Below are 26,342 nucleotides of genomic sequence, written 5' to 3'. Positions count from 1 at the left end.
TTACAAGCTTTATTAGTTGCCTATATAATAAATAATTTATAATTATTAAATTAAACATAAACAATTTTGAAAATGTAGGTAAGAATTTTCTATTTCTACCTTTTATTGAAAATATTTTTATTTATATTTTGATTTACAGTTTAAAATAATGTCTTTGTGACTAAAAGTCGCAAAAAGTCCGTGAGGGTCGCACATGCGCATAAACGAACGGCACCAGCTGTTGGTGCGACTTATCACGACTGTTGGTGTAGAGATAAGAGCCTTCGACAAGGTATTCGAATAAATACGTCCCGTAATCCTTAATAACCCTTTTAATTGCAAAAAATAGAGCATGCACGTTAAATAGGGACAATTTGACTTTATTTCGCTTTGCGTCAAATTTAGTTTCCACAATGAGTCACTCACACTGTCCGTTTTCCTTCCATCCACCCGAACTTGGTTAATTATACCTACAACGTTAACTTTTTTAGGCAACCGAACGAAATGTCTCTGGGAGTCTCGGCCAGGTTGAAGTACACCAAAAAGCATGAATTGGTTAAATCCCATAGCCAGTCTCAATTACTTGCCAACAAACTTCGACAGGATGGTGTCTTAAATACAGGTTATATTTACTATTTATTTATATTTATATTGAAAAGCATATAAGACTTTTGCTTTAAATTGAAAAGAACAACCTATTTCATACTTGTTTTATTTTGTTTTAAGTTTGACTTAGGATCTTCATCACTTTGTTGATTTAACCTTAAACTGGGGAAATTATGTGTTTATTAATACAGTAATCACTCTATATAAATATGGAAATGTTTAAAGAACAGCCCCAAATGTTTTAAAATGTGTGATATTTTAAAAAGTAAGTACAAAGAGCTTCTACACAAAACAAACTATGCCTAAGTGAAAATTACCTGGAATTTGGGCAATTTTGACTTGCTTAGATGTGGAGGACATTTTTAGATATCTCCGCATATTCTATTACTATCTTTATACCTAATTATTGACACAGATTGTGTATTTTTAAAGTTCAAGTTATTCCTAAAAAATATTCAGTAAAAGCAACATTTTCAATGTTATATTATGTTAAGTTTTAATTTAAAAACAAAATTACATTAAATTATTTTCAATGTTTTAGTTATTATTCCTCTTTGTAAGTGAATCTAAAGTAAGATTAAAAAGAAGGGTTTTGAATTGTTTAAAAGAAAACTTTATTTTCAAAAGATTTTCAAGATGTTAAGAAAGCAAATTTTAAGCTTTTTTATTAAAAACACATGCGAATTACAAAAAAACCTCAATGAAGAGCTTAACATATCATGAAGTTCATGAAAAAGTATACTCTTGATTAGAACTACAACAAGTTAATGATTTTGTTTGGAACAAATTGCTAAAATTAAATTCTCTTGAGGTGATTAAATTAATTAATTGAGATGAATCATTTGTAACAAGTAGATTTTGTTAGTTTGAAGAGAAAGTCTATTCTGCTATGCTGAAATAAGTCACTTAAATTAATTGGAAAAGATTATTTCCCAATAAAATTTATAAGAAAAATTAGCATAAAAAATTTTCAAAAATATCTATGGGATGAAAGGTAATGAAAGTTATGCTGTGTCTTGGTTCATTCATATCAATTGGTAATTGTAATGATGAAGTGGCAGTAATTCAAAATAGAAAAAGATAAGATTCGTTTAACTAATAATATATAATTCAATCTTAAAAGATTGGGATTTAAGTCAAAATAAACACAGAAGGTGAATGGAATTTTAACGCGGCGTTTATTTCTATGTAATAAATTGATGTAAGTAATAACTGCCATATTTTTCCATGTACCATACCAAGAATAGCTGAAACATAAATCATGAAGCTATAAATTGTAGCATATAAATTTGTCATTATCTATTTAAATGCTTCACGAATTTAGCACATACTTAAAAAGCAATTCATTGCATTGAAAATATTCGCTGAAGTATCCTCAAACAAAAAAGAAGTTTCAAACAAATATTAATAATTTAAATTAACTGTTTTTTCAAAGTAACATTGGATTTGGGAAGAACATTCAATCAAGACTGGCATTTTAGTTTGTTATTAAGTTTTCTAACAATGACAGGCGACATTTGATATAAACATAGACTGTGTTGAGGTGTGCATTTTTTGAGTTTGTGAGTTTTGTAAACACTTCAATACAAGACAATAAACATTATTTTGTAACTAAAAATGTATCAGAGTAAATTAAAAAATAAGTATACAAGTGTGCAAGAAAAACGTAACCTCTTCTTGTTACATATCTTACAGGAAGTTTTTTATATTATTTTATATGCAGGATGTTTCTAAATTGATGCGAAAGATTTCAAGGGGTGATTTTTCAGCGATTTTTTAACTTTTTGTTCAAAACCCCTTTTCCTCCAAGATATAGCCCTCTAAAGTTAAGGGAAAAAATCTGAAACTTTCTTATCTCTTGACATTTTACAACTAACAACTTGTTAGTTTGATCACAAATACTAAAATAATGCTGTAATCAATTTGACATAACTTCATTTCTTTGGCTAATAATAACCAATCTCTGAATTAATTCACTTGAGCCTGTGTTTTATTTTATTTTTTTGTGATTAAACTAACAATTTTAGGAGAAAATGTGAAGAGACAAAAAAGTTGCGTATTGAATCCCTCTATTTAAGTCAAGTTCTTAAATAGAAAAATGTAGACGCATTAAAAAGTTCTGACGCAAAGTATTATAGGGGTTGATTTTTTCAACTGATTTATCTGCCAAATTTCATTCTTCTAAATTCCTCCATAGTGGATTTATTAAATAAAAACAATTTCTTCCCCTATCTTTAGAGTGCTTAGAGACCCCCTTAATTTTTGCTGAAAAATCTTTATAATCAGCTCCAATCGGCAAAATACGAAATTTCGAAGTTGTCATAAATATTTCTTTAAAAATTGGAACATAATTGGTGTTTACTGTGTAACGAAAAGATAACACAATTATTTGGCATTATCTCCATATTTATGAGTCATAAGTTGAAAATACGTAATCATAAAAGGATGTGGTTTTGATTACGATAATAACAAATAAATATCGCGTTTATACTGGAGAAGTGGAAAGAAAAGACGACGTTCTTTGGTCACTATACTATAATCTTTATAATAACTATATATTTGGGATCAATATTTGGAAAGTGGGGGAACAAATAGAAAAAAAAATTAATAGCTATTTCTGAGCATGTGTTGAAACGATTTATACACGAAGTAGACTTGCGGAAATGGGGTATGGAAGCAAAATTTTAAATCTTCCTGAAAGCGGTTACAAAATTTCAAAACAACGCACAGAATTGTTTCTCGTAAAATAAACAAATTTGTAACCCGTTCATATGGAACAGATACTATTAAACATTAAAAAATTGTAAATGAGTTCATTAATAAAGTAAAACCATTTATTTAAACATATGATATGGTCCGAAAAACGTATTTAATGTCGATGAAAACGGATTTAATTAGGAAATACACGGGAGATGTTCACTGGATTTCAAAGAGAGAAAAAATGTTGAAACAGTTGTTTAATTGGTAAATGTAACAATTCATAGTTACACAATCTTGCATTACTATCAGCATTGGGTAAGGTTATGTCGCCATTGCTGATAGTATTAAAAAAAACCCAATGGGAAGTTTGGCCCACAAATGCTGTAAACATTACTTTAACCGCCAAATATTGATATAAAAGTATTGATCTCAGGCGAACTAACCTCTGATATATTTAAGATAGTTTATTAATACTTAATTACCAGTCTTAGGATCGAAGAGTTTGTTATTACTAGATTCATGGGTGGATCATTATCCAAAGTTTTTATAAACAAAACTTCTTTCTGAGGAAGACAAAGACGTTAAGATATTTATTTTATATTCGTGTGGTTTTTAAATAAGAAAAGGATTGAAAGGAACACTTCTGATAATACCTACCACTTCTATAAAATACAATATCTGGTACATAATCAACAATCATCATCCAAATATAAAGATTTATTTTCATATGCATAGTATAAGAGCATAGAACACTGACCTAAAGCTTTTGGCCATCTGAGTCTTGCTTTTTTAAATCAAGATTTGCCATATCCTGATCGAACCTCAGAATGATACACCTTCTTCTTTATTTGTTGTTCTTGATGCCATAGGTTTTTGTCTTTTAAGCACTTTTTTGACGACTTTCATCATCATCAATAAAAGAATCAAAAGTCAGTCTATCATACCTTCTACGTTTGAAACTAATTTTCTTACGCATTCTAACAAAACATTAGTTAATAATTTTTGTAAGATATATCGATGTTGTCAAGCTAACGCGGTATAAACCACATTTACTTGATTTTTCTTTAAATAAAAATTTTATCATCATGTATTGAAATAGGCATTTGCGCAAACTTAAAACCAATATTGTTGCGATTTTTGTTTGTTTCCGGTTATGCTTCTTTTACTGTTGCACTACTGTTTGTAATATTTATTGACGACTTATTAAACAGATTTAAATCTGGTGTATTGGCCTATGGTGATGATCTTAAGATAATTCGCCCTGTGACCTCGGATGACGTGGCTTCGATGCAGTCGCATATTAATATCTTGGTGGAATAGTGCGATCGTAATCAGCTCAGGCTTAATGTGGAGAAGTGTAATGCTATCACTTTTATACGTAGAATTAATCATATTCCTTCATCCTACTGTATAGATTGACTTCTGTTAGAGATCTGGGAATAACCTTTGATAGCAGATCATCGTTTATAACGGACATAAAGGGTGTCACTTTCTGTGCTGTGAGGATGCTTGGCTTTGTGCTCCGTACTTCACGTTTATTCACGGATTCTGCAGTATACATACTTATTCTGTCGAAACTGGAGTATAGTTGAACTAAAATTAGAACTAAAACTAGAATTAACACTAGAAACTTTCGGGTTTTGCCGTGCGTCTTTTAAGAAAAGGTTTGACGTTTCGGATGCCATGTTGCAACCTTCTTCAGAAACTGGTTCGAAGTACTTCGTTTCAGACCAGTTTGAACCGACGTACGTCAAATTATTTTTCCATAACAGATCAACTACTTGTATGGAAGAATACCAATTGTCAGCTGTAATATTACGATTGCTGTTAAAAATTGGTTTCGCTAAACGTAACACAGATTGAGTAGGCTTTAGTAACCTCTTTTCTTCACCATTGAGGCCAAAACTATCAGAAGCTTTTCCCGTATAGATGTATGCGTTATATAGATAACTATTTCGTGCGTCGGTAAGGCACTGTATTTTGAGGCCGTACTTTGCCGGTTTATTAGGTATGTACACTTTGAAGCGGCACCTTCCTCGGAAGCTTAGAAGCATTTCATCTATAGTAACAGACTGTCCAAGTCCATAAACATTTTTACAATTTTCTACAAATGTCTGAAAATAAATTAAATTGCTGCAGCCGGATCGTTCTTCTTCCGCTCTTCCCTGTCCTGAGAATTGTCGAATCATATAGCCGTCAAAAGAACAGAACACTCTTCTTACTTCTTACTCATGACTGCTCTAAATATTTCTCTTCCATTTCCGTCCGTTACTCGAATTGAATATCGCCGTATATACTAGAAGCCCCAAAAATGCCTTCAGCTCAGTGATATCTGCGTTTGTTACATGCTGTCTGGATTGTACAGAATATCTCTCACGAATTGAATTTATTGGTAGTTTTTGGTTGGTGTGCTGTAGAATATGTTCTAACATTTTGTTATCGAAAAACAAATTCCAGATTGGCAATGGATTCGCAGCATCACCGAGGTTACGTGCTTTTGATTTTAGAATCGGAATTTTTGTTATATTATGCTTGAAGCATTGGAGAAAAGCAACCAAAATCTTCACCAATTATGACTTTTCATTTGAAATTTTTTCTCGCACAAAACTTAGCTTATTATGAGTAGAAAAAGCTTACAGACTGTTTGGTTAAAAAAGTTTGCTTTATGTTCAACATCCATATTAAAAATACAGTCGAACGGAATATTATTTAAATCATTTGTAAAATCTCTATATGTATAACAAAATGGCTTAACCGGTGGATGGGTGGACCCATTGTCACAATATGCAATTTCATGGTCAGATGCTTCATTGTCTTGAATACCATGATCTAGAACGCTAATATTTCGGTTAATTTAACCTTCCTCAGAGCATTTTTTATTGTTTTTTGAAACTAACAATTGTAGAACAACCGAAAAACATCATCATAAGAAGGTTACAATAATTAACCGAAATATTAGCTTTTTAAAAAGTTGTTTCTTTAATTAAAACCTGGACCGTACACCCCGAATAGTCGCAATTACTTGTTGCTCACTTGTATCGGTCGTAGATACTTCTTTTCCGCATGATCTAGAACAACAAGCGCAGTAGACACGGCGACTATATCCAGCAACGTAGAAGAATTAGCAGTGATCCTTGTAGGACTCTGAATCAATTGTACTAAGTCCAGTGATTCAAAAACAGACATTAATCTCTTGGTGTCCGCACTATGCAAATTCAATAAATCTATGTTTAGATCACCAAGACACAACACATAATCATAAGACATTTTAAGCTCAACCAACTGGGATTCCAGTTGACTGTTAAAAAGAACATTATTTAAACCAGGGGGATTATAAACACAACCAATCGCTATTATACCCAATTTGGTCCTGACAGAAACCCATACCTGCTCATAATCAGCTATACAATTAATGATATCACTCTGCAAATGCTGGCGCATATACATAGCCACGCCACCTCCACACCCAACTTTATCCCTCCTGAAAGATTTATAACCATCAATGTTTATCATATAAGAGATGTAGTTGAAGATAACCAAGTTTCAGAAACACAAAATATATCATATTTTAATTTCCTTCGTTATCTACGATTGGTTTAACTCTTTTGTGCTTTCCAACAAACTGGCTATAGGTTCTACAATTAATAAATCCTAAACGGAACATAATTAACACTTTTGCAACGTAAACCTCAAATTATTTGTTTTAATACGATAGCTTTTGTTTCTTGGGTTTGGTTGCTCCAAACCAAAGCCAGCTGATAATTTTAAATTTACTAATAACCAAGAAAATTTCATTTTTTTCAAGTTTCTACGAAAACCGTACGTTTTAAATATAGGGATGTAATGACAAAGTTCCCTTATTTTTCAGCGTACAATACGCTGGTGAAGGAAAAAATTGGGGTTGCCATTTAAAAGAATGAAGTTTTCGAGATAGGGATATTCGGCGCAAATTTCTGACAACTGTATAATTTTTTAAAAACTTTTTGAGGGTTATGTAAGCTATGGGTCCTCTCTGTGCAAACCCTGAGAATATTTGGCCGGACACTAGTGTAATTTTTAAAAATTATTTTTATGGTGAAGGGCCAACATTTTCGAAAAAACTGAAATAATTCAAAAATGGTGCATTTTAGACATATGATGACTTATATGAAATTTAAAATTTTAATTTTATTACCATTTAAAATAACGAAGTTGCTGTCCATTTCCGGTATTACCGGAAGTAGGAGAAGACTGAAATTTTAGCTGAAACGTGCACTACAGCTAAACCCTGTATGCAAATTTTCACAAAAATAGTACCTAAAGTTTGCCATGAGTGTCCCGTTAAGCGTACGGAGCGGCTGTATCTCTAGAACTGTAAGGCCTAGAGGTTTGGGAAAAAATCCTTATAAGCAAAGTGACCAAGAGAAATAGCTGGAAATTGTTTTGAAGTTCGTAATTCGACCGCTAAGGGGCGTAATTGCCATTGAGAAACATAAAGTTCCTGCTATCTCAGAAACTTAGGCTAAACACATACTGACGCGACGAGCAAAGCGGCGAGCAAAGCGGTGAGGAAAGCGGCGAAAACAAACTACATATCCAAATGAGTAGAACATAGTGGTGCGGCGCGGCGCCAAGTAGCAGTGTGGTCATAAGAGAGGATAGCGGCGTGTTCAAGCAAGTTTGTTTTCTCCGCTCTCCTCTTTGATACAAAATGGATGTTGAAGGTTTAATACATGAAAACGTTACATGAAAAGTTACAAAAATAAAATAAAATGGTTGAGAAATTGCAAGAGGTAACCACTTTTTATCAGTTCGCGAAAACCAGAAATAAAATGTATAAATGCGCATGTGTTGAAAATAAAATAAAATTACATAGAGGGTGTTCAGATGAAACAAATCCCTTCTGCGAGTATAATTGTCTGCGAGGCAACAACTCTAAAATCTGTTTTTTAAAAATGTATGTAATGTATATAATTTGTATTTTGTTGTTAATATTTCCAGGCGTTGAATAGTAAGGTAAGGGAAGGGGATAATAAAATTTGGATTTTTAAATTAATAGAAAAATATAGGATAGGGAATACAAGGATAGGGTGTAGACAGGAGTTGGGTGTTGCCGCAGGGACCCCAAAATCTGCGAACAGTGTGTGCGGCTAAGTACACTGATCCTCGGTATTTTGGGGGCATTTGTATAAGGGTGGCTTTAAGGGGAGGACCTGGTCATTAAGGCACTCAAGTCTTGTATTAGTTTTTATGAATTTGTCTATTTCATAGCTCTCTAAAAGCTCAAGTTTGTGGCCTTTATTTTGTTTATGTATCAGTGTTATATTTTCTTTAATATCAAAAGTGTGGTTGTGCAGAGATAGGTGTTTACCAAAATTAGAGTTGGGTTTTATTAAATGTTCTCTAATTCTTGTTTTTAGGGCTCTCCCTGTTTCGCCAATATATGTGGCTCCGCAAATATTACATTCTAAACTATAAACACTGTTAAGTTCCAACAAGTCTAGCTTATCTTTTGCATTATGCAAAAGTTTTTGTAAGGTGTGATTGTTTTTGTAACATATGCTGATTCCATATTTATTGAAAATGTTTCTGATATTGTGAGCTATTTTGCCGGGATAAGTAATTGATCTGTATGTCTCAAAGTTTTGAGTTATAGGTTGAAGACCTGTAGAGTTGTTAAGGTTTTGTTTAAAAATGAATTTATTAATTATTTTGTCAATTTGGGATAATTGAAAACCATTGTTAATACCTATACTCTTAATGATATTAATTTCTGTGTTTCTATCTTCGTTTGAAAGGGGGGTGTTGAAACATCTATATAGATAAGCATTAAAGGCAGCTAATTTGTGTGTTGTAATGTGATGAGAATAATATGGGATTATGGTGTCTGTTTGTGTTGGTTTTCTGTAAATTTTGTATTGAATAGAATAATCGGTATTAACTAAGGTGAGATCTAAGAAGTTTAGTTACCCTTAAGCATGTATTTAATTTTTCTGTTTGTTCTGGAATCTTTCCCGGGGCGCTGAAAATTTCTCGGGTCATTCCAGTTTTCAAGGCTGGTGATCCTACAAATGTCAACAATTTCAGACCAATAGCGATAACTAGCGTTTTTTCAAAGATATTTGAAAGCATCGTCTCGGAGCGAATTTTGAGTTTTCTGGACAGGTTCAATGTTGTTAGTAATGCTCAGCATGGTTTTAGGCGGGGCCTGTCTACAGAGATTGCGTCATTGAATTTTATTGAGTTCATCTACGATAACCTGGATAAAGGTAATTTTGCTGTGGGTCTGTTCTTCGACATGTCGCGTGCGTTTGATTCGCTGCCACTAGTGTACATCATGCAGAAATTGTATGCTTTGGGTTTGCGAGGCACGATTTTAAATTGGCTTCAATCATTTCAAAGTGGTCCTCTCTGGTCAGGGGTCATCGGAATCAAATGTTCGACTGGGAGTTCCCCAGGGCTCAATCTTGGGCCCATTAATTTTTCTATTGTATATAAATGACCTTCCTGAGTATCTTTCCGATGTCCACATAGTCATGTATGCCGATGACACGTCAATTGCCCTGGCGTCGAATGATGCTGATATACTAAACTATCTAAACTGGCACAACTTTCTTATTTCTGATTCCATTGATGATAAGGCAGATTTTTTTAATAATTCGTTATTATCTTTATTTAGAGCTCATGCACCACTCCGAACAGTTACACTGCGAAAGAATTATCGCCCGTGGATAACTGATACTATTAAAATTCTCATTAATTTACGAAATAATGCCTATTCGAGATACAGGTCTACCAGGGATCCCTCTCATTTTAAGTCGTACAAAGACTTGAGAAACTATACTAACTCAGCAATCCGTCGGGAAAAAAAGGCTTATCTTTCTTTAATATTTCATAACAATAATTCTCGTAAACTCTGGAACAATCTCAAGTCGTTTGGAGTATGTGGTGCTAAAACGAAGTCAATTCCGTCTACTGTGGGAAATGCTGATGATATTAATAATTTTTTTCTTTCTTACATTCTTTCTTCTACTAATAGATTATCTTCTGTTTCTACAGAATTTTCCTTTTCTTTAGTTTCTGAGGAAGAGGTTTTGGAAGCGCTTAATCGAATTAAAACAAATGCTGTTGGTAGTGATGGAGTTATGAAGCAGATGCTTTTATTAAGTTCTCCGGTGACACTGCCGTACATGTGCCACATTATCAACTTTTGCATCGAGGGGTCGGTCTATCCGAGGCAGTGGAGGGGTGCTCTTGTTAAACCTGTACCTAAAACTGGAACGGTTGCTTGTTTGCAGGATCTTAGGCCTATAAGTATTTTGCCGGTCTTTTCTAAAGTATTTGAAAGATTATTGTCCACTAGGTTGTGGTCACATTTAAATGCGCATTGTATACTACCTAGCTTGCAGTCGGGTTTCCGTTCTGGGTATAGCTGCACTACGACTCTTTTGGATATCACGGATGATGTTCTACGTGGTATCGATGACGGGTTGGCCACGGCTCTGGTCTTGCTTGACTTTTCCAAAGCTTTTGATACTTTGCATCATTCGCTGCTGGTTGAAGTGCTTGGGTATATTGGACTGTCGGGGTCTGCTCTCAATCTTATTCAGAATTATCTTTGTTACCGTTCACAGCGAGTAGCTTGTAATGGTGAGTTATCTGCACAAGTTGAGGTCGTGTCGGGTGTGCCGCAGGGTTCTATTCTTGGCCCAATTCTGTTTTCAATTTATACTTCCCAACTGTGTTTGGCTGTAAAGCACTGTACTGCGCACATGTATGCTGATGATATTCAATTATACTACACTTTTTCAACATCAAATCTAGCTGTGGCTGAAAGTAATATTAATGCTGACTTGAAGGCCTTGGTCAATACTGCTAGTGAGCACAGCTTAAGGATAAATCCATCTAAGTCATCGGTGATGGTCTTTGGGAGCCGGGGTGTTTTGGACGAAGTCAGGGATGGGTTGAGCTTGAAAATTGACTCTGATGTTTTGCAGGTTGCTGAAAGTGCAAGGAATTTGGGTATCATTATTGACAGTAAACTTAGATTTGACTCGTACATTGGTAGTCTACTGCGTCGTGCATATGCAGCGTTAAAATTGCTCTATAATAGTAGGCATTTATTGGAACAGCAACTGCGGATACGCTTGTGTGACGCCCTGGTTCTCTCGATCTTTAATTACGGTGATGTATTATATGGCCCTTGTATTGATAATATTCACAAGGTAAGAATTCAAAGAGTTCAGAATGCGTGCTTACGTTTTATTTATGGCATTAGGAAATATGCGAGTATCTCATACACCTTAAAATGGGTGGGCTGGTTGAATATGTCACGTCGTAGGGCCCTTCACTCTGCTTGCCTCTACCATAAGGTTTTGACTACCAAATGTCCACCATATTTATACAACAAAATTCAATTTCGAACAGACGTTCATAATATTAATATTAGGCACAGACATACGTTAACAATACCCCAGCATCGACTGGAAATTTTTAAAAGATCTTTCACGTATTGTGTGCCTAATTTGTTGAATAACTCCACTTTCGATCTTGCAGGAATCTGAGCGGGTTTTCAGGGTGATATATAGGTCTGAGTTATTGAATGAGCAGAATTGTGATGACATATGAATCAATTTTTTTTTTGCTGTTTTTTCTCTTTTTTCTTTCTTTTATTGTTTTTTCGTGTTTCTTCTCCTTTTCTTGTCTTAGCTCTTCTTATTTACTAGAAAGCTAGTCTTACTATTATGTATAATTGGTATTAATTTTAAGTTTTTGGTAACAACTAGTCTTTCTATTTCCGTTTGCCGTCATGAAGTTTAAGTTTATTTATACAAAATGTAGAAAAAGGACCAATGAAAAACAGCTGACCCACTGGGAATGCTGACGTGGTCCTTTTTAACTCATGGCATTTCATTTTGGTTTTATTTTAGTTTTTAAGTATTTTGTTATTGGGGTTTATAATGGTGCTATGGGTTAATAAACACTATTATTATTATATGCTTTTTTCTAAAGTCAAGCATACCGTTGAATCATTTGATGCTTGGTGCAAACAAAATCGTATTGTTCTTAATCTAAAAGAGACCGTGTTTGTAAATTTTCATAAGAGGAGAAGGCTTCCGCAAGCCGATGATATCATTCTATCAAATAGCTGCAAGTTTTTGGGTGTTTATCTAGACGAGCAGCTAAGTTTTGACAAACATGTTGATCATCTGGTTTCGAAATTGAACTCGTCCTTCTATGCAATTCTGAAGTTGAAGGGATGCCTCCCGCTATCGGGATTATTAGATGCGTATTATGCTCTCTGTTATTCGCATCTCTCATACAATATATTATTGTGGGGAAGATCGACGGAGTGGCGGCGTGCCTTTGTAGTACAGAAGCGCATTATAAGATTAATCTTCGACCTAAACTGCAGAGATTCGTGTTCAAGGCCAATTCGCTTCTTACTCTTCAAAGTATATATATATATATATATAAATCAGTTGTTCATGTGCGGGAGCATGTCGATAGATACCCTGTCATGAAACACAATTACGAAACTAGATCTGATAGTTTGGTGTGCTTGGATCATCATAAGACGGCTTTCTTTGAAAAGAGTCCACGGTATGATTTCCCAAAGCTCTATAATAATTTGCCATCTGCAATTAAAAAAGCTGATACGTTTAGCTCATTTAAACATAAAGTAAAAATGATGCTTGTAGAAAGGGCGTTTTACGACCGCCAGGAATACTTGTCATTTAATTTTAGTATTAATCCTAGTCAACTAGCATAGGTCATACTTCATAATTTAGTTTCTCTCTTTCTTTGTTGAATATTGTGTATGTTGTGTATTATATATTGTATGTGGTTTGAACTTGTCACATCTACTATTTGTAGCCAGGTGATTAAATAAATTATTATTATTATTATTAATTATTATAGTTGTTTATGTTTTTCAATTTCTATAGTAAATTTATGATTTTTATGGAGGTTATTAATGTATTTACGGAAATCATCTATCAAATTGAATCCGTCATCATCCCAAATTATCAAAATATCATCAACATATCTGAGCCACAGGACTATATTATTATTGTTAATGTTATCTTTGTGTAAAATTTTGTTTTTTGTATTATTAAGGAATATGTCGGAGAGTAGACCGCTCAAGGGGGATCCCATTGGAAGACCCTCATTGTATTGGTAAAATTTATCATTGAATAATGGCGTAGTTGTTCATACAAATGATGAAATTCGCCATGTATATGTCTACTTTTATTTATTTCATGTACATTACAACTTCTCTTCCTTTTATATTTTAATAAATACCAAATTTTCACGGAAGAATTTTCTAATAGTAATAAATCTATACCTCCTTATTAGACGCGCCACTATGTGAATGCAACTCTTTTATTACCGCGATTCTCGGTCGCCGCTTTCTTCACCGCTCTCCTCGCCGCTTTGCTCGTCGCTCCAGTATGTGTTTAGCCTTAGACGATGAGTATAACTTTGACAACATCATTTAATAGCTTGGATAATACCGCATCGCTTTTGTTTTGCGATATTTCGCATATCTGTCATAATAAGGGAGGGGGAGGCCAATACGTTTTCATATGTTTACATTTTAATATCTCCTAGACCATTCAACCGATTTGAATATTTTCGGTGTTGTTTGAAAGAGCATTTTATGCTCTTTTTAAAGATATTTTCAGTAAGGCCGTTTGCTTTAAAACAAATGAGCTAGAGGGCGTTATCTGCAGCGATTACATATTTTTGTGATTTTTGAAGAAAAGTTAAATGGAACGATACTATCTACTTTACAGACCCTTAGTCACCATAAAATTTGCTAAATTTTAGTGAAAACCGCATCTCGATATCGCCACCCGTTCTCGAATTATAGAAGAAAATGTTAAAAACTCGACTGCCATCAATCGGATCCAGTTACCTCATCGAGAAAAACAAATCACATAACCATGGTAACTGTAAACATGTCATTTACTAACGCAGAAGCGTACGATAGAGCGTATGATGATTTATTTTCAACGTTTCTAATACGATGCAACTGCATGGCAAAAATGTGCAATGCAATTAAGACAAAGAAAGACATTTTTCTCTAGAAGTGTTTTTAATATTGACTCAGCGATTACGGAAAACTGGCAACGTGTAGCCCATTCAGACATCTCTATGAATTCGTAAATCACATTGGTGCGCAATGTGATCCCACATAATCTGGGAACTCCGAAAACAATTGTCCACAAGATTTCTCAAGAGAATAATATCTCCATCACGTTGTTTTACATTAGGCCTTAAGATACCGATTATGATAACAGACTGAACTATTACCATTGACTTTTAAATATGATTTGGGCGAATTCAAACCTTTTATCACAAATGCTATGGATGCATGAAGCATCTGTCCACAAGCTGATGTAAACTTGCATAATATGCATTCTTGGTTCGAGCAAAATCCACATTGCTTTCACCCCTTTATCTATTGGGTAGACTAAACGAGCTGACTTTTCAAGAAAAACCAATAACCAAGGAAAATATGACAAAACACTAAATACCAGTAGAAACGTGTCCAGGGCCGACACTTAAGCAGCGCTTTTTTTTCGTCGAAACTAGATTAAATAAATGCATCGAGGTTTATGGAAGGCATTTCGCACATTAGTGAGTTATTTTTGCCAAAAATTTAAGTTATTCTAAGTGTTTTAGTTTATTTTGTTTTATTATCATTGTTGATGTTTCATTGATCCGTTGGCTTTTCAACACGCCTCAAAAGTAATTTTGAAGCAATTCTAAGCTTGGATAAAGTGTGAAGGAAGGTTCTAGATAATAAAATTTTTGTTCTCTCTTATTTGTTTCCTAAAGTAACTTGATCCGATTAAGATATACGAATTTTTAACATTTTCTTTTATAATTCGAGAAGGGATAGAGATATCGAGATGCGGTTTTCACTAATTTTTAGCAAATTTTATGGTGATTAATGGTCTGTGAAGTAAATAGTACCGTTCCATTTAACTTTTTTTCAAAAATCACAAAAATATGTAACCGCTGCAGATAACGCCCTCTAGCTTATTTATTTTAAACCAAGCGGTCTTACTGAAAATATCTTTTAAAAGAGCATGAAATGCTCTTTCAAACAAGACCAAAAATATTCAAATCGGTTGAATGGTCCAGGAGATATTAAAATGTAAACATTTGAAAACGCATTGGCCTCCCCCTCCCTTATTATGACAGATATGAGAAATATCGCAAAACAAAAGCGATGCGGTATTATCCAAGCTACTAAATGATGTTGTCAAAGTTATAGCTCATCGTCTAACTTTCTGAGATAGCGGGAATTTTATGTTTCTCTATGGCAGTTACGCCCCCTAGCGGTCGAATTACAAACTTCAAAATAATTTCCAGATATTTCTCTTGCTTAATTTGCTTATAAGGACTTTTTTCCCAAACCTCTAGGCCTTACCGTTGTTGAGATACAGCCGCTCCGTACGCTTAACGGGACATCCCCTGTACATATAGACTTAGCTCGTCGTGACAGACCCTGTACTTATCTCTTTATAAGCATTTTTTAATTCAATACGTTTCTGTGTTCTTCATATAGAGTGGTACTGTATTAAATGGTATCGTAATGTATTCTTTGTATTAAAGAAATTATCATTTGACGATTTTATTTATTGGTTTAAAAGTGACAAATAAATAATTAATTTTTATTTAATTTCAGTTGAAAATGTTATGCAAGCTGTTGATCAAGTTGCTTCCTTATTGGCATCATCAAAACCTGTTGATCCTACAATTTCTTATAAAGACAGTATCATTAATTTATATCAACACTTAAAAGTAGGTTAATAACTAACTTACTATTCTTAACTGATTAAAATCGATTTTTGTTGTTGTAGGTCTATGGGGCTTACTTAGAAATCTTATACCAAGACCAACTCAACAGAGCTTTTGTGGTATTTCGTGATAGATCTCAAGACGACATACGACTCGATTATTTATCTCGATTACACCTTCTCGAATTGATTGAATTACGAGCGAAAGGATGGAAGGGAAACGATATTATGAACCAATACTATCGCAAAAAAGTATGCATTTTTATAACCACAATCAAATATTCTAATCCAATTTTTATTTTTTCAACAGATAGAGCAATCAGAATCTGCCTCAAGTTTGACGGAATCAATGACAACAATCGCTCCGAGCCCGGCACCTTTATTGGGACCTGGTGAAGTTATTAAACCTTCTGGAAAATTTAGTAAACCCACTAGGATCCCTGGAAAAAATTATTGCAAGGATGAGGTTGTTATTAGAAATGCGGATTCTGGAAAAGGTAAAGACATTTTTTTCGTTGGACTTGGAAACCAATGGAGTTAAAAATATTAGAATTGTGGAAAAATATATAAATTGTGTTTAAAATGATTGAGAAATCTTCTTTAGTAGGAATTGAAGGGTAAAAATCTTTTATAGTAATGGGCATAAAGGGCCGTCGAGTTCACATGATTGAAGAACTCAGTGAAACGATCATTTCGTTCCAGAAAGGTAACAGTTAGCTGCGATAACTCAGTTAACACATCCGCTTCTGTTTGGTTTATTTTTTTCTCCCCCCTATTTTAAATTCTAATACTATTTTTTTTGCACCAACAATTTCTAATTTTATTATACAATTTTCTTGTTTTCTAAGAGAATTATGCTAATAATATAACATGTTTATTCATCTTTATTAACTCTTTAACATTTAACTTTTAAAATTTTATGGTCCCTTTAAAATAAGATCTTTTGATTTGATTTAAAGGTTTCTTTATTGACAACAAAATATTTTATATTATGTTATGGGGTTAATACTTTGCGAAAATGATATCATCGTTGTGTATAATTCTCTAATTCGATATTCTATTAAAACCCACATGTTTTTTAAATACCCTTTTTTTATAGGCATGTCCACCATGATTTCTACGTTTTTTTTTACGTTTTCATTTTACATAACAATGCTTATTACTTAAAAACTTTTCAAATTTATTAATTTGATTATTACAAATTTTATTAAAAAGACTTATTTTTTGTAGTAACTCCAGGTGCTAAAGAACGTCTCGTCCAAATCACAGGTGCAAATGAAGAAAGCATAAAGTAATTATTAAAAAGTTTTATAATTTTTATTTTAATTTATTTCTTTTCGTTTTATAGCCACGCTAAACAATTAATTGAAGATACAATCAAACGTAACGCTTCCCCAGTTAGAGAACACGGAATCGCAGTTGGTGGACCATTAACAGGGTCTAGTTCAAGTATTAATTCTTCTGCTTCCGATGATAGCGCCCTTCCTCAAGTTGCAAGATCCTCAAGAGCTTTACTACATAGTTTGAGTACAAACGATGCTAGTATTGGAGAATATAAGTATACAATTGTAACTGGTGGACATACAATTAAGATTACAGGAGATAATTTGGATTTAGTGAGGGTAAGATTAATAAAAGAAGATTAATGTGGTACTTATTATTGTTTGTCTGTTAAAGACGAGTAAATTAATTTTGGATGAATACTTCTCTGGGGAACCAATTCAAGATATAGGCCAGTTTTATAGTTTTGATAGTTTACCCCAAGCAGAGATTGTTTTACCTGTTTCCGAGCCTCTTTCTCCACCTGAATCTCTTCCGTCGCCGAACGTTGTTCCTAATGGACAAGTTGAGGAGCCACCGCAAAGTAAGTAGTTTAAACTTCAATTTTACTCTGAGATGTTATATATTCATTGGAGGCATTCCCTGAGCTACTTTATATGATTTGTAAATGTTTAAATTCGCTATAAAATTAATTTCTTGAAGGATGCTTGTGGAAATATCACCGATTATTAATTAAAGTATCCTCTTTTTGATGCAAAAAGCCGTTTTGAAAAATCACTTTCAGTTCTTGAGAAATAAATTTTTGAAATGAGCGACAATTTTTTCGAATTTTACAATTTACGCCGATTAAGTTTTAAAAATTCGTATAAAATCTAGTTCTTGGAATATGAGTATGAAAATCTCCTAAAGTGTTAATAAAAGTGTTTTCTTTCCAATGAACCAACCCGTTTTGAAAAATAGTTTTTAGTTTTTGAGATAATATTTGAAATTTTGATAAAATTTTCGATGTTGCAATTTTCATCGATAACTTGTAAATTCGCTATAAAATTAATTTCTTGAAGGATCCTTGTGGAAATATCACCGATTATTAATTAAAGTATCCTCTTTTTGATACAACAAGCCGTTTTGAAAAATCACTTTCAGTTCTTGAGAAATAAATTTTTTAAATGATCAACAATTTTTTCGAATTTTGCAATTTTCGCCGCTTAAGTTTTAAAAATTCGTATAAAATCTAGTTCTTGGAATATGAGTATGAAAATCTCCTAAAGTGTTAATGAAAGTGTCTTCTTTCCAATGAACCAACCCGTTTTGAAAAATAGTTTTTAGTTTTTGAGATAATATTTGAAATTTTGATAAAATTTTCGATGTTGCAATTTTCATCGATAACTTGTAAATTCGCTATAAAATTAATTTCTTGAAGGATCCTTGTGGAAATATCACCGATTATTAATTAAAGTATCCTCTTTTTGATACAACAAGCCGTTTTGAAAAATCACTTTCAGTTCTTGAGAAATAAATTTTTTAAATGATCAACAATTTTTTCGAATTTTGCAATTTTCGCCGCTTAAGTTTTGAAAATTCGTATAAAATCTAGTTCTCGGAATATGAGTATGAAAATCTCCTAAAGTGTTAATAAAAGTGTCCTCTTTCCAACGAACCAACCCGTTTTGAAAAATAGTTTTTAGTTTTTGAGATAATATTTGAAATTTTGATAAAATTTTTGATGTTGCAATTTTCATCGATAACTTACAAAATTCGCTATAAAATTAATTTCTTGAAGGATCCTTGTGGAAATATCACCGATTATTAATTAAAGTATCCTCTTTTTGATGCAACAAGCCGTTTTGAAAAATCAGTTTCAGTTCTTGAGAAATAAATTTTTTAAAAGATCGACAATTTTTTCGAATTTTGCAATTTTCGCCGATTAAGTTTTAAAAATTCGTATAAAATCCAGTTGTTGGAATATGAGTATGAAAATTTCCTAAAGTGTTAATGAAAGTGTCTTCTTTCCAATGAACCAACCCGTTTTGAAAAATTGCTTTTAGTTTTTGAGAAAACAATATTTGAAGTTTTGATACAATTTTCATCGATAACTTGTAAATTCGCTATAAAATTAATTTCTTGAAGTATCCTTGTGGAAATATCACCGATTATTAATTAAAGTGTCCTCTTTTTGATGTAACAAGCCGTTTTGAAAAATCGCTTTTAGTTTTTGAGAAATAATTTATTGAAATTATCGACAATTTTTTTGAATTTTATCATTTTCGCCGATTAAGTTTTAAAAATTCGTATAGAATCCAGTTCTTGGAATATGAATATGAAAATCTCGCATAGTGTTAATAAAAGTGTCCTCTTTCCAATGAACCAACCCGTTTTAAAAAATAGCTTTTAGTTTTTGAGAAAACAATATTTGAAGTTTTCGATGTTGCAAGTTTTATCGCTAACTTGCAAAATTCGCTATAAAATTCGTTTCTTGAAGGATCAAAAAAGTTCATTCAAAGTTGACATATCTTATCAGCTTTCTTATTAATTTAATTTTTATTCAAATACCGTAATAATGTGACAATGTGGGATATCACCTCAGAAATGTACTAGAAATTATAACCATAATGGCCGGATAGATATGCCGGATAACCGGATATCCGGCCGAAGGGGATGCCGAATATCCGTTATTCGGCTTTTCGCAAAATCACTATCGGTTCCATCACTTGAAATTGAGATCAATAGCAGTTAAAGTATCAAAGTCTGATTCAAAGCTGATCGCCTCATTGATTGATACTTCCTTACTGCTTATTAGATTCGTTTTCTTCAACTTCTAAAATGATGGTAAAACTGCTTTCCTGATTCGAAGCCTCTGTAGCGGTAAATACAGTAATACCCCGGTATAAGTCGAATAAGCGTAAATTGGGGTCCAATTTTGCATATAAATGCATACAAGTTATGTTCAATTTGGGACAAGAGACTAAAGGAACAATAGTTTAGAAAAAAAATGTTTAATAAACTGTTACATAATAGGTACATACATCTATTATTATGTACATATTGCAAAAAAAGTAAACAGAGTTTACTTACAAAGGGAGTTTACTGCTTACAAAAAAGTTATTTTGAGGTAGAAGGCTTCATAAAATCTATTAATGTCATCTGACGAGTTAATTCTTTTTCTTCTCACGCAAAATTTCCTCGTAGCACGCTAATAAATTAGTAGCACCTTTTTTTTTTGTAGAAATACGCATCTTTTTTCAATTGAGGCCTTCTGCCAAGTTTGCAATCGTCATTTAATCTTTTGATTGAACCTAGTCTAAAGAATTAGATTGTTCAATGTGTTGCTCTTCTTCTTGTTCACGCATTTCTACAAGCTCATCAATTGTCAGCTCCTGATTGTGTGAATCCAGCAGTTCTTGAACGTCATCACCATCCACCTCTAAATTTAATTAGACGCCATTTAAAGTTTTTTGTAAAATTTCATTCCAAGATTGTCATGACTTCCATTGACTTCTAAAAGTCTTTAATAGAAAGCTCATTGTTTTGTCTCATAGCTTCATGTAGATGCGCAAACGATCGTCTCTTGTAGTAGGTAGTATTCGGTGGCAAAAATACAACTTTCCCACGTGGGTCGAAATTAATTAGAGTTGCAGGAGGATGACCTGGTGCGTTGTCGATTAATAACATCACTGTAAATGGAATTTGTTTTAATTGGCAATAACGTTCGACTTCAGATACGAAGTGATGACCAAACCAGTCTTTAAAAAGAGAAGCTGTTATTTATTATCCAAGCTTTAGCATTCCAGTGATTACGAAATTTTTCGTGATTTTAGAAATGTTCAGTGATTACAACAAACGTTGTCGCAATTTTTTTTTCAAAGTGAGCCTTGACTTTTTGCACGGACAGTATTTTTTTAACAAGACAAAAAATAAGCAATGCAAAGAAACGAAGCGCACTCAACGGCAAGGGAAAAAACCAGTTCTGTATTATTTGTAGTATATTATTCGAGATCTTTTGACGATGTAATAATTTTAATTTTATTATTATTATTTACAAAAATCTTACCGTCGGACGTCCAAACATTCTTAAATGATAACTTTAACGCGGCTTTTTTATATTTATAGATCGCGCCTAAATACTGATAAGTCCTCTCTGATGGTGATACCTGTTGAGTTAAGTTTTCTTTTCATATCAAATATCTTCTTACGATCCCGATAGCTGACGAACTTGACTATTATCGGTCTAGTTGGCTCATTGAAAGGCTCTTTATTTTTTTTACGGTTACTTGTTCGGCTGGTAGATACTTTACCAACACGGTGAGCCCTGTCGATGGCATCAGGGGAAATTAAAGGTAAAGAAACTATAACTTCGCCTGATTAAACATATCATATGAACTTGAAACTCGACAACATACAGGGTGATTCACATAAGAACTGACACTGAGCAGGGACATGTAGAGGACAATAAATTAAGATGTTTAACCCAACTTATCTCTATACTAAGTTGTATCTCTGAGGAGTTATAGGCCTTCAAAGTTGGGTCTTAATTTTTTAAAACATTGAAGTTTTTTATGAAATGAAGTAGTAATGTATTAAATCAGCCAAAAGGTTAAAAAAATCTTTGAAATGCCTCAATTGAGTTCAATTTGCTACCAATTAATACCCTTGGTACACTCACAACGTATACCAAATTTGGTTTTTCTAGCTTAATGTATTATGAAGATATTGAACTTTTCGACAATTTAAGAGGCTACTTTGAAGACCTTTAACTCCTCACCCTGTATTGTAGCGCCTTAACTAAATTAAGGACGGAGAATCTAGAACTTCGCTTAATAGAAACAGAGTTGTAAGAAAAAGTGTTTATAGTAGAAACCACGAGAGCTGGCAGTGACAGATCGCTTAAAAATGGTATGAATCAAGATATGGACGTACGACTTAGATTATTTCACCACATACATTTAAATGAAGGTTATGTTAGTAATGGAGGTTATATGTCAAACATTGTCAAAGATATTATTTAATGATTTTCCTTTCAAAGAAAACATTTTCGGCTTGTAAAAACACTAACAGAGTCATGACAACGCTCACAAGACGTTTCGATTTGAGGTTATAGTTATAGAGTTACATCCCTTAGGCCCACTTTTACCATCCTCCTGATAAACTATCTAGAGGACAGTTGCCATGGTTACGGCGGTTTTAAGCACTCTCATTGGCTAAGAGCTGGATTTATCTATCGGATAAATTTATCAAGAGGTGGTAAAAGTGGGCCTTAGAAGAACAGACATACTTTTTCGACGCAACCATTTGAATTGTACAGCAGACATATTAAACTAATGCTATCTCTTTCTAACACACATTACTCGCTAGCGGTTTGTGAACTACGTATGGCATTTGTAAGAGCGGAAAACGATGATTTACTGCCAGCTCTCGTGGCGTCTACTATATAGATTATGACTTTAATAGCAAACTTTTGGTGATTTCTATAAAGTTATCATACCTGTAAGGAGTTAATAATGTTAATAGTAAACAGTAGTGATGTAAAATTATCGGTAATTTAAAAAACGGTAATATTACCAGTAATGTTACGTAATATTACGGTAACATTGGTAATTTGTAAATAACAGCTTTTTAAGTAATACAAGTTTTTCTTATTTCAAAACTCTAAAAACATTACGAAAAACAACAAGAACGTTTTTTAAACTAGTCAGAGTCACAATGGACTATGTAATAGAGTGGATAATGGTAAATCATCCTCATCATCATCTGGATCATCCCCAACCTCGTCATCTGAATCTTCTTTCTCTTTCGTTAATTGAGTAAAGTCTATAACTTCGAAACCGATATCTTCTTTTTCTATTTCTTCTTCAGTAGCTTTTACTATTTTTGAATGATCGTCTTCATATAGTAAATTATAATTATGGGCAATATAAGTTAGTTTTCCGGCCCTCTCCACGGTAAGTCTGTTTCTTCTTTGCCGATGAATAAATCCGTAAGTACTAAAGGTTCTTTCGGTTGCGGCTGTTGACGGTGGTAAATTTAAAATGTCTACAGCCAAAACCTACTTATTTTAGAACTGGAGCAAATTCCTGCCCACCAAACAGGTCCAGCCATACATTTTTCGCTGGAAATAACGAATTCCTTAGCAAAATTATTACCTCTAATTTTGTACGGTGCGAGTGCTTCCATAATAAGATCTACTTGTGAAGAATACTTTGGATGATGCCTTGCAGTTTCATAGATGAACTCCGTTGCAATTAAATTTTCATCTTCAGTTAAATTGTCGCCGCGTTGATTTGGTTCTAATAGGTAAGCAGCAAGATGAACGGGTTTGAAACATTTATTTTGTCGTTTTTCAAGAATTGAATACATTTTCTAGTATTCCAACATAGTAATAGATAAATTTGATGCTTTGTCACATAGTATAGATCTTATTTCAAAAAAACAGATAAACACTTGAGTTTGTTGGCCCGTTAGCTTCAAAAATCGTTATCCACTTAGTGATTGGCTGGAACAAGTCATAAGTTGCTTCTATTTGTAACCAAAATTCGTTTTGAAGAAGAAGTCTTACTGTATTTGATGAAAGAACATCAGAAATATCTGGGCTATCATCAACTGCTAAACTTTTTAATGAATGTTTAGTGTCCAAAAAGCTTGTTAGACAACAAACAAAGGAACAATCCTTTTAGACAAAGGAGATGTGTCGCCCCGTTTTGTGTAACTGGATTTTTTCAAACGTTGCATGTAAAATCTGCGAATTTTTCAGCTCAGATACAATTGAAATTATATTCTTTTTAAAATTGCAAAAATGGTCTAATTTCAAGAAGTCTTCAACCAGAAGGTTTAGACCGTAGTAAATACAACCATAATTAGTAATGTAATCGTACTTGCTGCTAACTATTTCACGAGCCTTTTTTATGTTAGCTCTGTTGTCAGTGACAATAGCTGGAAAAGTTGAAGCTCCTAATTCTTTCAACACTTTTTCAATTTCTGAGGCCAAAAATGTTGCTAAATGTCTGTTATTTTCGGTGTGTATTGATTTGTAAAATACCGGAAGAGGTGTATTAATAACAAAATAGATATAGAGTCATTTCTGCAATTTGACCATCCATCCATTTGTTGGCTTAAGATAGGTGCTTCACTAATTTTTGAAGAAACTGCAGCTTTTACTCTAGTGTACTCGGATTCGAGCAGTTGATTTGACAACTGGTAACGAGAGGGTGGTTTATATGCGCATCTCATTGCTTTGAATACATTTAACCATACTTTTTTCGTTGTCATATCTAAGGGGGCTCCTGAGACATAAATAGCCCTTGCGAGTATTTCATTAATCTTATTGTTTTCTCGAGAGGACGTGTTATCAAAATACAAAGAAATTGTACCCTTTGATGCTTTAGTAGTACTTGAAAATGAAGAACTAACTGATGAAGGCACAGACCTGACTAGTGAAGCAATTTCTGAGTCTAAAGATTCTCCCTGCCCCTGCTGAGAGGTAGTATCAGTATCATCAGCATCCCTATCTTCTAATACCTCGGTTGAACTTAGCGTGGTGTTATTGTTACTACTGGAAACATTTATTATAGGCAATATCCCTTTTTAAAGAATTTGTACTACATTTTCAGGTATTTTGATACAGTTTAGCAAATGTTGGAATTGTCTGGTAGCATTTCTTTTAAAGGAGGTTTTACAATATTTACAGAAATAGTTGTCTTTATCTTTAAGATCGTAGTACCTCCAAACATCACTGTTCGGCTTAACCATATTATCGCAAATACAAAATAAACATCATGCATTTCGGGAAGAGCTCAACTTAAAAATATCTAGACTTACTAGTTCAAATATCACATAACAAGGCAAAACAATTACAGTTATTTAATAGGAATCGCACTGATAGTTATAAACAACACCTTTTATAGCAATAATGTCACTAATTATGATGAAGATTGTTTACAAAATATCGCTTGCCGCTTGTCACGGGGAACCATGGAATTATCACAAGTTAGATTTCGGGTATTCCCCGATCGATATGTGCGGCCGCGCGGCGCCAATGACGCCATGTACAGCTGGGCAAATAAATGAGAGTGTAGAGCGAAAAAAAAAACAATATTTCCAATGTTACCGATCTTGCGGTAATATTACCAAAATTACCGGTAACATTTCCTCGGTAATATTACCCTTTACATCACTAGTAAACAGTTAATAATTCATAATTTTTACGTTTTTATTTTATTTAATACTGAGGTAATTTATTATAACAATTTCTTTTAGCTCCTACATTAAGACGACCACATACATCGATTGATGAAGTCCCTAAGGAAAAATCTAGACTTATCTATTCAATTGAATTTTTGGCCAGATTAGCAATGAGTCCTTTGTGTTTGTCTCCGCCCATTGATCTCGAACGTATCACCAATCAACATCCGACTTTAATTAGAAAGGTATGTTAATATCTTCGATTTATTTTTTTTTGATTAATTAATCATTTATCTATTTCAGCTTGTGGAAATGTTTGATGCAAAACAATATCTTACAAACCGTATGGGTGAGCCATTAACAGTTTTAAGTGCTGATGAAGTTGAAGCGGCTGATGTTTGACGTAAACAACGCCGCAATTACAAGTAAAAGAATCTCCTCTGTTTATAAAAATATCCCCCCAGACTTAGTAGGTTTGTGTTTTGTTTTTCATATATTTTTTTTCATCTTTCGTTTTGTTAGGTGTTTTTAGAAAGATTTACATATAAAAGTAAGTCTCTAGTAATTCTTTCTGTCTTTTTGAGAAGTTTTTCGATATGATAAAGTTTTAAAAGGAAACAATAATGCTCATTTTGTAAGATGAAATGAAAATTTAAAAAAAAAGAAATGAATGAAATAGTTGATAGGAAATATAAACTTATAAAATATATTTTAAAGATTTAAAATAACTATGTTTTGTTTTGTTTGTTTCAAAATTTATTATTAAAGAAAATGTTAACGTTCTTGGATAGTTAAAAAAATTTATAAAAA

The 26,342-nt window shown here is 33.2% G+C and overlaps 1 protein-coding gene across 2 annotated transcripts; it reads left to right on the top strand.

The window, feature by feature from the left end:
* The first annotated feature begins 182 nt into the window (after positions 1-182).
* On the top strand, positions 183-26,342 carry LOC111423029 (Eukaryotic translation initiation factor mextil). Of its 2 annotated transcripts, XM_023056283.2 has the most exons (11): positions 183-271; positions 471-601; positions 15,968-16,083; positions 16,143-16,331; positions 16,390-16,576; positions 16,714-16,785; positions 17,310-17,370; positions 17,428-17,701; positions 17,757-17,943; positions 25,608-25,777; positions 25,836-26,342. In XM_023056283.2, exons 2-11 carry the CDS (start codon positions 484-486, stop codon positions 25,932-25,934), a joined length of 1,473 nt encoding a protein of 490 aa, XP_022912051.1. In that variant the 5' UTR covers positions 183-271; positions 471-483; the 3' UTR covers positions 25,935-26,342. The 2 variants fall into 2 exon arrangements, with proteins under 2 accessions (XP_022912051.1, XP_022912052.1); XM_023056284.2 differs by lacking the exon at positions 16,714-16,785.

The sequence above is a fragment of the Onthophagus taurus genome, chromosome 6, assembly GCF_036711975.1.
Source record: "Onthophagus taurus isolate NC chromosome 6, IU_Otau_3.0, whole genome shotgun sequence".
Lineage (NCBI taxonomy): Eukaryota > Metazoa > Arthropoda > Insecta > Coleoptera > Scarabaeidae > Onthophagus > Onthophagus taurus.
The sequence above is the reverse complement of the archived record's forward strand: the minus strand, read 5'-3'. Positions and strand labels throughout refer to the sequence as shown.

What these genes read in the sequence shown, in the direction of transcription:
- LOC111423029 (XM_023056283.2), top strand. Translation starts at nt 484, where the DNA reads ATGTCTCTGGGAGTCTCGGCCAGGTTGAAGTACACCAAAAAGCATGAA. An exon ending in ACCAATACTATCGCAAAAAA is followed by an intron (nt 16,332 to 16,389) that starts GTATGCATTTTT and finishes TTTTTTCAACAG; the next exon opens with ATAGAGCAATCAGAATCTGC. An exon ending in ATCCGACTTTAATTAGAAAG is followed by an intron (nt 25,778 to 25,835) that starts GTATGTTAATAT and finishes TATCTATTTCAG; the next exon opens with CTTGTGGAAATGTTTGATGC.